At 54.0% G+C, this 13059-nt stretch overlaps 1 protein-coding gene across 1 annotated transcript in view; it reads right to left on the bottom strand.

Annotated features, from left to right (window-relative positions):
* Window positions 1–4694: 4694 nt before the first annotated feature.
* The window catches only part of PCDH1 (protocadherin 1), a 45880-nt gene continuing 37515 nt past the window's right edge, over window positions 4695–13059 (bottom strand). The window contains exon 5 of the mRNA XM_010183113.1: window positions 4695–5080. Within this exon, the coding sequence (XP_010181415.1) occupies window positions 4695–5080 (386 nt within the window). The remainder of the gene's footprint in view (window positions 5081–13059) is intronic.

Below are 13059 nucleotides of genomic sequence, written 5' to 3' on the forward strand. Positions count from 1 at the left end.
CAGAACTCATATGAAACCCAACTAATGAGGGAAGCATCTCTCCTCTGAGCTAAGAAACTACCCTTTACAGCTATTGATCTTGCCTAGTGCAGTTCTGTGCAAAGGCAAGCAGGAAAACACAACAGCCCCAGCTGCGCAAGCTCCCTGTGTCTGTGGTAGGAAGCAGCCACAAATGTGCCCTGGTTTGAAGTGGTCTAGCTGCTTCCAAAGGGTCTAAGCTACCTAAAAAAAATCAACCATGCTTGGAAAAGGACATGGTGAAGTGGTGGGAAATGGCATCAGGTCTCCAAGGAGCAGCTATGGAGGTAAGGGAGTCTGGAGCTGGTTGGTGTGACTTTGCCTGGTTCCCATGTCAGCTGGTGACAGGCACAAGTGCAAGCAGTCTTGGGGCTGAAAATGTCTTTTCACTGGAACATTTTGGTTTTAACTAAAGGAGAGTGATCTGTGACAAACTGCTTTGTGGAGTTACCTTACTCATACCTGTGCAGAAACATCATTAAACTGGAAACGGGAGCGGGGAGACAAGACTATATGGTGAGGGGTAATGGTTATAGACTGAAAGAGGGTAAATTTAGACTAGATATTAGGAAGAATTTCTTTACTGTGAGGATGGTGAGACACTGGCACGGATTGCCCAGGGAAGTTGTGGATGCCCCATCCTTGGCAGTGTTCAAGGCCAGGATGGACGGGGCTTGGAGCAGCCTGGGCTGGTGGAGGTGTCCCTGCCCATCGCAGGGGTTGGACTGGATGAGCTTTAGGCCCCTTCCAATCCAAATCATTCTGTGATTCTCTAAGAGCAGCCACACCAGGGCTCCTTGTACCCAGAGTGGGTACCTCCCCACAACCACCAAGGATTATCACTGCCTCCATGTACTTTCTTCCCCAAGGATGTAACGAGTGGGAAGAATCAGTCAGACACAGGCACCCGGGTTTTCACACTTTTATTGTAAAGCTTTAGGAAGGGCTAATTACAATGGAGTTGGTCATCTGACAGCTCAGCAAACAAACAGAACAGGGGAGAACAGAAAGGGGATCACGACGGTGTCATGCTCACTGCTCTGAACAGAAAGAGTTACAAGGGAATCAATTGTGCTCACAGCGCCCGGGGAAAACCAAGCCCAAGGCCCAAAGCCTTCCCCGCACAGGGAAATGCATCACACATTGAGAGCAATACAACCTTAGCAAGAGGCATTGCCTTAGACATAGGTCACCATCTGAAAAATAGTTGGGTACTTTACTCTGCCATAGGATTTCTCCTTTAGAAAAGCTACACCTGCATGTACATAAAACTGTACAAAAAACAAGGCATCACAAGCAAGGAAATGAAATTTCGTATAAATAGAACCAACACTGAAGAGCTACAAAGGGGTCGCTTAGATCCTTCCCACGCAGCCCGCCTGCTCCCTGGCTCCCACCTTTGGTTTTACCCCTGGCTTGTCCTAGTGCGGTGTGAGATCCAGTGAACCCCTCCGCAGAGGCGTCGAACCCCCCTCCTCTCCCTGTGCTTGTCTAGACTGGAGCCCGTGGGGAGCTACCCCCCAACCACGTGCACAGAGGCTTTATCCTTCTGGCTTATAATTGTGCAAATGAGCTTCTTCCCAACAGCACCTCTTCTTTGCCCCCCCCAAAGGACTGGTCCCCAGTGACACAGTCAACTTCACCCTGGGAAAAATCCCCAGCACCCCTTCTCCCAGGATCAATGTCCAGCACCTTCTCCTCCCCAGAGACCCATCCCCGCTGCAACCCACGTAGCCTCCCACCCCTTGGCCACCCCACTGAGGACCCACTCCCACTGCCCCCTCTGTTCTTCCTCACAGTCTCATCTTTCCCCTCCCATGTTCCCCCTTGACACCTATCCCCTCTGACCCCCCAGATAGCCCTGCCCTCTCCCCTCTGTGCTGACCTCCAAAGACCCAGCCCCACCAAACCCCTGTGCACCCCACAAGACTCATCCTCCCCACCCTCCCTCCCCATGGCACACATCATCCCCTGCACCCAAACCTCCCACCCCTCAGGGACCCCCTCTTCACTCTCCCTCCCTTGCACCATGCTTGCATTGAGAACATCACCAGGTGCTCCAGGAGACAAAACAGCAACTCCAGCCACAGGGCTTTGAGCTTCAGGGTCACTCTGGTGACCCCGAGCAGAAGGTAAGGAGCCCGCACACAGGCGAAGGGCCAGGGGAAGTTGGTCTTAGACCAGCACCCCTCAGGTGTGGCTATGTCACTCTCCCGGGGAGTCCCCAAGAGGGGTACTGGACACTGCCGCTGCCTAAGCCACGGGGAGGCGTGAGCAGTCGAGTTGGCAGTGGAGTCAAAGATCCTGGCCAGCGCGGCCAAATTGCACATTCTGCCCAGTTTGGCCCTGAAACTACAGAGCTACAATAAAAACAAGTTCAGGAGCGTGACCTGCTCAGGCAGCCAGGCCAGGGGAATGTGGGCCCCTCTGGGCGGCCATCGCGGGTGAGGGTAAGGGCAGGGATGCCCAGACAGGTGGGTGGACATCCACACCAGGAGCATCACGCCTGCCTCGAGGGACCCCCAGCCAGTCGGCGGGGAGCAGCAGCAGGAGGCTGGGAGGAGGGTCCTGCCTCCTCCGAGTGGCATCTTGAGATGCCGGGGCCGCAGGCGATGCAGTGTGGCCTGGTGCCGCCCGGGAAAGGTGAGGAGCGGGGCTGGGGCACGAGGGAGCGGGTGCGAGCAGGCACCTTCTGTCGCCCTTCCCTTGTCACCCAGGCTCGGCTTGTACCATGTCCCCTTGGGTCAACCGCAGCCACACCGGCGAGCTGACCACATCTTGCCACCGCTGCCGAAGCAGAGAGGAGCTGCTCAGAGAAAGGGATGCTGGAGGAAGGGAGGAGGTGGGGCAGGGGGAAGTCCCCAACATGCTGCACCCTGACAGGCACTACAGCTATGGCAGGACAGCCTTTGACCCACAGTGGCTGGGGTGCCCTGTCCCTGCGGTGTCCCCGTGCCGGTGGAGTCCGGCAGAGCCATCCACGAGCCCCGTGATGATGGACCGCATGGACCGAAGATGAACCATGGGGGGAACCATCCTGCAGTTACCACTGGCCTCGCTCCCTAAGGAAGATCCCAGAGATGAAGACAATCGATGCGTGCTCAAGTACGGGAAGAACGACGGTGCAGCACAGCCCATCCCCGCGTCCTGGCGGGGGAGGACCGGGAAGGGCTACCCAGGAATGAGGCGCGAGTCCCCCATCCATCCTGCCAGGGGTGCATGTGGAGCCCCCCAGACACGACCGTGCCCCAGCTACGAAGGGGCAGACAGGCTCAGGAAAGCACCCATATGTCCCCCTCTGGGGAGTCCCTCGAGAGGTGAGGGAGTCCTCTCCCCACTGTGTGCACGGCAGTGCCCCAGTTGGGTACCCTGCAAGGGAGCCGAGGATGTCGGGGCAGCGGGGACCCGCCGGGGAGACCGGGCAACCTTTGACAATGGAAGAGAAAGCTGGAACCCGTGAGAGTGGCCCTGTGGCCTAAGGGCAGCGGGACTCCAGTGGGCAGGGGCTCAGCAGCCCCCGGTGTGACCCTGAGACAAAGCTCCTCCTCACAAAGGCAATGGTGGCTTACAGGCGGATGGGATGGAGGTTGAAGGCATGGCACAGCCGGCCTCATGGGCATCCCCTGCCCCGGAGGAGGCACGAGGCAATGGGCTGAGACGCCACAGCCGATGACAGCCCCCCGGCAAGCAGAGTCGGACTGAGGGCTTCTCCGGACCCAGCCGGTCCCTTCACTGGGGACTTCCCCATCCCTCCTCCAACCGCTGAGCGCAGGGCCACCACCAGGAAACACCCCCATCCCCTCGAAGCGGACCCCGCCTATGGCACCAGGCAGTCCCTAGGGACCCTGCAGCTTGTGGGCACAGTGACAACGTTCAGAAAGAGATCCAGGCTGAAAAATAGCAAAGTCCCTACAGGCCAGCTAGGACGCTGCCCCTCTCCTCCAGCTCCCCAGCTGCTGTTTCAGGGACTGGTCACATCTCTATTTACAATATAGAACAAGAGTGTGGGCTGGACGCTGCGCTCCCGTGGGCTCTTCCACGCAGCAAACCATTCAAAAGCTGGAACTTGCTCCCTGTGGTTTGTTTCTGTTTTCTTTTTTTTTTTTTCTTTTTCCTTTTTTTTTGTCTGTTTGGTTTTTTTTTTGTTTTGCTTTTTTTTTTGTTTAAACATCTTTTGTTTCAAGGACAATAAAAAGTTTTGATCAGGCAGGACTTGAATGTCATTCCTAAGGTTCGTATTTACAGGAGTCTACAGCAAAGAGACAGGCAGCTCACTCCCTGTGCGCGGGGACACCCCTCGTCCTATGCCCCAGGAACTCCACCAGCTCCATGTGGACCTTTGGTACATAAGCCCTTCTCCCCAGCCGTGCCCTCCGCACCAGGAGCCTGCCCAGCCCTCCCTGGCAACGCAGCAGTTCGGAGACATGCACCCACAAGTGCTCGGAAATTGGGGTTCGGATGCCTTCATCCTTTCCACCCACCCCCGGCCCCAGGAAAAGAAATGAAAAAAAACGGTTAAAAAGGCGCTCCTCTCATCCCTGCCTTGCCCTGCCCTGCTGTCCGCGGAGCCCACCGCCTGGAGAACCGGCCACCGGAGCGATAAAGCATTGAAGTTTAAAATGTTCCTCTGGACACTGGCCTCAAGCCCGTCTGCTCCCTGCCCCTCGCACCCAGCCTCACAGGTAGATCTCCCTCTTGGTGGTCTGGGACGAGGGGGTGGTGACTGGCTGGAAGTCCGAGGTCTGGGTGAGAGGAATTTCCTCCATGGGAGAGTCCTTGCAGGGCTCATGGCTACTATTGGAGAAGGCACTGTACGTGGGGAGCAGGCGGAGGTTGGCCATTTTGGTGCTGCGCTCTTCTGAGAGTCTGGGGCTGCCATTCCCGACTTGCTCTTGACTCCCTCTGTCTTGGTAAGGCACAAAAGTGGAGAGTTTGAGGGCGTTCTTGGGCCTGCGGCTGGGGGAGGACTGGCCGGGCATCCAGCAGGTATCGGAGTGGCCGAACTCTGTGCACTCCCGGGTACAGGTCCCAGTCATGGCTACATCGGGCAGAGGCCGGAGATCTGCAGAGAAGCAAGTGAGAGCATCATTACGCAAGCCCGGGTACCACCGGCTCAAGATGGGAGGATGGAATGAAGGGACAAGCAGCAGAGCCTGGACATCTCCATCCTACCTGTACCCTCCGGCAGTGGGAGGGGACAGCTGGACCCATGGCTACTCGGGAAGCAAAGGCAGAGCTGGGAGGAGAACCCAAGGCTCCTGTCCAAGCTCACAGCCCCAGCACTCGACAAGCATCCTCCCTGCAGCAGGTGCACGCAGAGAAAAAGGAGGCACTGAGCCCACCCCCTTTGAAGACAAGCGTTGCACAGGATAGGCTCCACAGCTTGGATTTGCACAGCAGGAGGCCCTGCTAGGCTTCAGGTACTCCCTTGGTCCAGCCACCACTGACAGCTTCATTGTGCAGAGATAAGGAACTGCCCTAAACACAAGCTCTTCGCTGCCCTGAGGTTCCAGACTTCCTCAGCAGCATCCTTGGGTAGCCCTGTCCTGTTCACCATCAGGCACGCAGGTCACTGCAAGCCTCCCCAAGCACCGACCAGAAGGAGACCCAATGCCCTCAGGCATCGACTGATCTTCTGCAGAGCCCGAAAACCCTGAGAGCAACGAAGGCACATATGGGCAAACCCATGTCTATACTGAGAGAAGCTGGACATAGCTGATACTCGTGAGTCACTGCTCCGGGAGCACCCAAACCTCTCTGTGCACCAAACACCCGTCCCTGAGAGAACCAGGTATCTGAAGGCACTGATAACTCCTGCTCCTGGCATAGCTGGGAAACTCTGACCATCAGCCACACCAGTTCATGTTCTGGTGTCCTCACATAGCAGCCAACCCCTAGCCCAGACAGTACAAGACCTTCCTGAGCTGTGGCTGTGTGTCCTTTACATAGGGAGTACCTGTCACAAGTCTTCAGTGGCCAAAATTTGGCATTTCCATGCAGATGTGAATGTCCTTCCCAGAGCCATCCCAGACACAAGGCATTCCTTGTCATCTACCCCAACTTGAGGCATAGCATAGGCCCTGGCCACTGCCTGGGACACATTGCTGCCCACTGCCACAAGCACCTGCTGGCAGATCATGCCTGGTGCTGGGATGAAGCAGGGACTGCTCATCACCTTGAGACTGCTCTGACCTGCAGACATCCCTTCTGGTTCACAGAAGTCCTGAAGAGAGCTGAAAGGATGGACGTGGAAGAAGGGACAAAATTAGGAGCAAACCAGTGCGGGAGCATATCTTGCCCTTAAACAACCCTCAGTGACTGTATCTCAAATTCTCAGCATCTCTAGGGGCTGAGGCATCCCTGTTTTCCCCCTTGTTTCCTGCAGAGGCTTTGGCACCCCACACTGCTCCCCGTGCTGGGAGCTTCCTCCCGTGTCCCATCCCCTGGCACACACATAAGCTGTGACATCCTGGCAAAATCCATAAGGACATACCTCAGCGCAGACCCCCTTCACAGCCTGCTCCGCTCAGGGGACTCTAATGAGGAGCAGAAAAAGGACGAGAGGGTCACATCATTGCACAGCCCCCAGCCTCCGCACCCACCCTGAGGATCCTCCTGGCCCCTTCAGCCTCTGCCAGCCCTCCCCATCGCATCACGCTGAGCCCCAGAGCAACCCTTTGGTACCCACTGCCTTCAGGGGCCCTGCTCCAGCCTCCTTGAGGCTGCTTGACCACCACTGCCAACCTTTCACTGGTTTCTTCAACCTTATCCCAGCCTCTCTGAAGCCCACCGGTCCTTGCAGGGAACATGAGGCAAAGCTTGAAGCCACTTGGCTCATGGCACCCAGGACCCTGTGTGCAGAGGGATGGGGGCCGAGCATCACATGGTGATGTGCGCGCACACACACACACACACACAGATACAGCCCAGCTGGATGCACGCTGATGTGCATGAACTCATGCGCGGGGGATGGCCATGCTCATGCTGCAGGGGGCAAAAGCAGGGGCCCAAGCATTACAGAGGACAAGGCATCCACATAGACCAGTGTGACAGCAGAGCTTGCCAGTGCAGGTCTTTGGGATCGTTCTCAGGGCTGGCCACAGACCAACTGTCCTATTTCCTGAGCATGTGGAAAGTTACCTCATTTCTTTCTCCTAGCTACAGATGGAAAGCAAGATATGAAACCAGAGGCAAGGCAGCTCCGTTTTCACCTCTACTCGGTGCAAGCCAGAGCAGGGGCTGGAGACTGTGTCCTAGATGATCCACCAGCTTTTCCTCTCAGGACAACAGGATGTCCTGGTGGCTACCAGCTTGGTAATTCTGAGGTCGTGTTATGTTATTTTTCACTTCTGTTCAAGAAGCAATATGATGAGTGCCATCACTTCTTGCTCTGGCAGAAGGTGCTTTGCTGAGTCTATGGAGCGCACAGGCAAGACCGAAATAAAAGCTATCTCTCCAGTGAACAAAGCCATGGTGATTTCTTCATGCCAATGGCAGCTTAGAAATCGCAGGATTAAGCAGGAACGCTGTGTTCAGGGTCTTTTATTCCGGTTTCCCCATTGTCTGTTTCTGGCACTAAAGACTTTTTCCAGTGTTGTCCCTTCGCTTGTAGTGAGATGCTGGCATGGGACCTCTGCCGCTAAAGGAGCGTATTATGTGCCATGAGCACAGCCCGCTCTGCTTTAAGGGCCCAGGAACAGGGCAGGGTGTAATTCCTGAATAGCTGTGATTTAGAGCAAACACAACCCTACGGCCTAATTCTCAGCCCATGCCAGTGGTTCAAAGCCTTCGATGTGCCACTGCAGGCAAGCAAAAATCTTTCTTTGGGGGTAAAACTGGAGGAAATTTTGCCCACAACGTGCTGATTCTGGATGACCTGCACTGTGGTGAGAAGGCAGAGCTCAAAGGTGAAGGTGCCCCTTCACCTGAGGGGCAAGGTGCCCACTTCACTTTATGAAGTGTGCTGGGGTTTCAGATCCCTCCTCCACCCCAGGAATGCAATTTTCTGACTCTGAACCCCTGAAATCTGACAAAGGTGATGGTGAAGATGGCTGTGCCCTCTCCAGCATCTCATTCCTCCATGGCATCCTGGCCATGCAAAGTAGAAGTCTGTGCAGCTGCCGTGTTTTCCCCTCTCAATCCTGTTATCAGCATTTCCATGCTGTGTACTTCACAGCCAGGAGGTTTTCATGTTTTTTTGGGCATTCAGAGTCCTCCCAGCCTTCTGACTCCCCCGTTTTCTATGGCTTTGCATTTCTCTGGCATCCCCTTGCTAGCTGCCTCAGGACATTGCATCAGAATGAATCCAGGGTAGTAAAAGTCGCATCCCTTTGAACTTTTCAGATGAAAAGGGGGCACGGCTGGGGCTTTACACTGAGATGCATTCAGAGATACGTCCTGGACCTTCATTTTGGCTGGAGGAGGGGAAGCTCGACTCTGTTCTCAGTGTTGGCATGGCTGTCCCCATCTCCTGACATCCAGGGCACCTCTGCTCTTTGTGAAGGAGACTGTGCCAGGCTGTCTCCTCTGGGAAGAGGCACATATTGGTGCTGCTACTAATTATTTCTCTCTACAGATCCCCATGCAGGGCAGGAACACATCCTGTTGCAGCCATTTGCAAGGGCTCCTCTAATGGTATTATTGCTCTTAGTGGGGGATTTCAACAGTGCACTCAAGCACTGTTATACGGGAGAAAAAAGCAAGCAGCCTCATTCAGCAGGCACTTCTATCCCCTGCAGTAGATGTGCAGAGGTTCACTCGCTCACTGCAAGCCAGGTGGCCTTAAGCAGAGGCTGAGAGCCAGTCTGAACCTTTATTTTATTTATTTATCTATTCATTTATTTATTTATTTACTTTTTATTTTTGCCACCATCTGCAACATCCGCAGTCGGGTTTGGTTCTCCCCATCTTCCACTTGCATCAGACACCGGCAATGTCTGCATGGTGCACAATGCTGGGTGAGCAGGGATGATGCAGCACAGGCTTTGCAGGTGAGGGGATACAGCGGAGCAGCTTGGAGGGGAAAAAGGCAGTGGGACTGTGGGGATATAACGTGGCAGAGCATGGCACAGAAGCCTGGAAGGGAGGAGGAGGGAAGCGCAGCATGCTAGGAGGGCCTGGAGGTGCAGAGAGATGGGCAATAAGATGGTGTGAGGAGAGCAGCTTGGAGGCAGAACAGGGTGCACTAGATCAGAAAGACTCATCTTCCCTACCACAGAGACCATCGGCCACTGATTTCAATCAGTTAGCACTGTTCAGAGGTCAAAAGCACTGTACCTCTCCTAGCCTTGTTTGAAGGGTAGAAATGTGGACCATGCCTCATGCTGCAAATTGAGGGCTGGGGTGCAAGGGGTTTCTTTTGAAATGGCTCTCCTGCAGCCAGGGAAGGATGCAGTGTTTCCAGTACAGGCAGCTTTCCCACCTTTATTGCCCTGGTGTGGACACCTGGAAGCACCCCTTCTTCTTCAGAGCTCTGCAGACCACTCCTGGGACATCCTTTACCACAGTAACCTACCAGGATACCATATCCAAGCAGTACTGCCCATCATCATATCCCTACAGCATCTATGCAATGGGAACAGCCTTCCAGGCGCTGCTTTTTCCAATGACTCCCTTCCTACAGCACTGCTCCTGAAAGCAGGCACCGTTCCCCCTACTCCACCACAGCTTACTGGTGCCATTCTCCTGCACCATCTCCAAGTACCACTCCCTGGAGCACTCACACCTACAGGCACCATTGCCTACAGTGCTGCTCCCTACAGGCACCATCCCCCTACCGCGATACCGCTGACAGGTACCGTTCTCCCATGCCGCTCTTCTCTATAGGTACCACTCCCCTACAGCGCGCCTACCTACAGGTATCGCTCCCCGACAGTGCTGTTCCCTACAGGTACTGTCCCCAACGGCGTGGTTACTCCAGGTACCACCTACCCGTGGTGTTGCTCTCTACAGGTGCCGTTCCCCTGCGGCGCCATTCCCAGGAAGCCCCATTCCCCCACAGCGCTTTTGCCTACAGGTACTGGTCCCCCATGGTGCCACGTCCTCCAGGTGCCGTGTTCTGTGCTGCTGCTCCCTCCAGGTACTGCCTCCCCCCCCCGCTGCTGCCTTCCCTCCAGGCACTGCTGCTCTAATGGTGCCATTTCCTCCAGGTACCATGTTTTACAGAGCTGTTCCCTCCAGATACCACTCCCCCGCGGTGCTGCTTCCTCCAGGCACCATTGCTTCGTGGTCTGTTCCCTCTTCACTACACCCTAACAGTGTAGTTATTTGGATAGTGTCATCATCCCATTTTCTTATACTGGCAGCCCCACTGCTATTCTATTCTATTCTATTCTATTCTATTCTATTCTATTCTATTCTATTCTATTCTATTCTATTCTATTCCATGCCATTCCATGCCATACCATTCCACTCCACTCCATTCCATTCCATTCCATTCCATTCCATTCCATTCCATTCTTCATGTCTTTGAATCTGGCAGAGCTGGGACAAGTCCCTTGTACTATCCCACCCCCTCTCACACCTCTCTGTGCCTTACCCCTAACCCAGTAGCCTAGAGGGGTCCCGCCCACACTGGCAGCAAGAGATGCTCCCCAACCCCTCCCCACCTGCCCAGCTCAGTGCAGGCTCCCTTGGGTCCCCAGTCTGTCTCCTTTCCGCTCTCTGATTCCCACATCACATGTGGACATGGCCAGAGGCCCCTACCTCCCGAGCAGCATGAGCACACCACCAATTTCACTTTCCAGGCCTTGGGGAAGGCTGCTGGACTGCTGCCCATTTCCACAGCGATGCCCCAGAGATCAATGAGTACAGAAATATCAGAAGCTGAAAGCATAAGCAGAGAGCTCTCTGCAGTCCATGTCAGTCCCTATTTCTCCTAGACTGAGCTAACACCATCCCTGCAACACCCAGGCAGACGGTTTGCAGGACCATTCCTCACACTACAACACCCAGACAGACGGCTTTGGGGACCAATTCTAGCACTACAACACCCCGACAGATGGCTTTCCAAACTTAACACCATCACTAGAGCACGCAGACAGATGGCTTCTGGTATCTGAGACCGACCCAACACTGCCCATAAAGGTGGTTACTGCAGTTCAATGCCACACCTACAGCTCTCAGGGCATTAACAAGCAACACCCGCTCTTACAATAAATACGGAGAAAGATCCTCATAGCCAGCATTGATGCCTGCACACAGATGGTTTTCTCCCAGGCACCAAAGTCAAGAGTTATAAGGTGTGCAGCCATCTCCCCCAGACCCTACAGCACTGAGCATCTTTCCCCTCATGCTGAACAATAGTATCTAAACACCAGTACAGACAGCTTGCTCCAAAGTTAATGGTCTGTCAGCCCCCAGCTGCAGGCACGGATCAAGCCATGGCCTCTGGAGTATATTACAATGGCATACATTAACTGCAGCACCAAAGCAAATGACTTCCCAAATCCTGCCAAGGGTATCCCAGCAGAACTGGCACATAATGAATGTGGACAGATGCACCCACCAGCCTCAGCATCCCCAGCACAGGTAATGCAGCGCTAAAACACTTTGTCGGCAGCGAGGGCCTGAGCCCAGGCTCCCAGGGGACGTGGTTTTTTCCCTTGCTGCAGCTGGAGCTTGAGGGGCCGCATCCCTGACGCTGTTTGTGTGACAGTGGCAGGCTGGCTGGGAAGTGCAGGCATCCCACAGCCACATCGCTACAGCAATGGGGGGTGATCCATAGCCTTTGCCAGTGGCAGGAGCACGCAGACAGATGGCTCTGGACACTGACCATGTTCCTGCAGGTACCTCACAGGGCTTAGCCACAGACTACGGTACCCACGGGACTCCCAAAAGCACCATCTGCCCTCAGCTTCACTGCAATCCCTGTCATATCCAGCAAAACAAATCCAGCCCCCCTATAACAGATTTTTTTGCTTGTGCCACTTACATGATCTCCTACCCTGGCATAATGGGGATTCAACTTCTGCTGGTCTATAAAAAGCAGAATTATTACATTAAATTACTGAATAATTATGTTAAGAACTACCCTAATAGGATTACAGGGTTCAAAGGTTAGGAAATGCCAAAATTAGGATTGTCTGTGCAGCCTTAATTCGCTTCATGAAAGTCTGCTTCATGATGCAGACCAGAATTACACTCCAGTGGAAAATACGTTCCCTGGGATCCTTTGTGCCTCCAGGGGAGAGGACAGAACCACCTGGGAGATATACCGGGCTTTTCGGGTGGCAGAGGTTTTGCCAGCGAAACTCCATCCCACGGGCTGCATAAATAGGAGAAGGTACAATGAAAGGGTCAAGAGATCACAGAAAATTACATCTTCAAAGCATGGGGCTGGACGATTGGGGGATTCCTTTACTAGTGAGAAAAAAAACCCAGCAATCTCCTTTCCTACCTTATTTTAGAAGTGATTTATCTGGACAGATTTCACTGCCACTTTTCAAAATATTTAGTAAGTGGCATATGTGCACTCTGAAAAATTGTGTCCCTGCAGTCAAAGTTTGCCAAAAATACTGAGTAACTGAAAACAAAGCCAGGTAATGAGCATTATTGGACAATCCCCTTCACCTACATTGTGTAAAATACAGTAACAAGCCTGGATCTAAAATGAAAACCTGGTTCCTATAATAGCCAAATGCTGTCCTCTGGCCAACCGAGAACTTCTTGTGACACCTACAGACAGCAAATAACCACCAGAAAGGTCGAGCAGTCACGTAATAACCAAACCAAACCATGCAATAACCAAATCATCCTCCCAGTCTTATTACTCTGCTCTCGCAATACCCAGCCCGGGTGAGTAGCAGCTCCCGTGGTACCTCCAGGAGCACACAGACGTCCTTACAAGAAGCTGTGGGCAGCTGAGTGGTGGCCTTTCTTCCCCTCACTAGCCAAGGAGGAGGGGCAGGTGGGAGCACAGGGCTCTTCTGGCTTTTTCGTCCTCTCTTGCAAGGGTAATGATGGTTATGTAAATAGGCAGAGGAACACCACCTGCTATCCCCAGGGGCTGTCAGCTCATGCATGCCTTGTATGCGCATTCCT

This window comes from Mesitornis unicolor, unplaced genomic scaffold, assembly GCF_000695765.1.
Source record: "Mesitornis unicolor isolate BGI_N332 unplaced genomic scaffold, ASM69576v1 scaffold5960, whole genome shotgun sequence".
NCBI lineage: Eukaryota > Metazoa > Chordata > Aves > Mesitornithiformes > Mesitornithidae > Mesitornis > Mesitornis unicolor.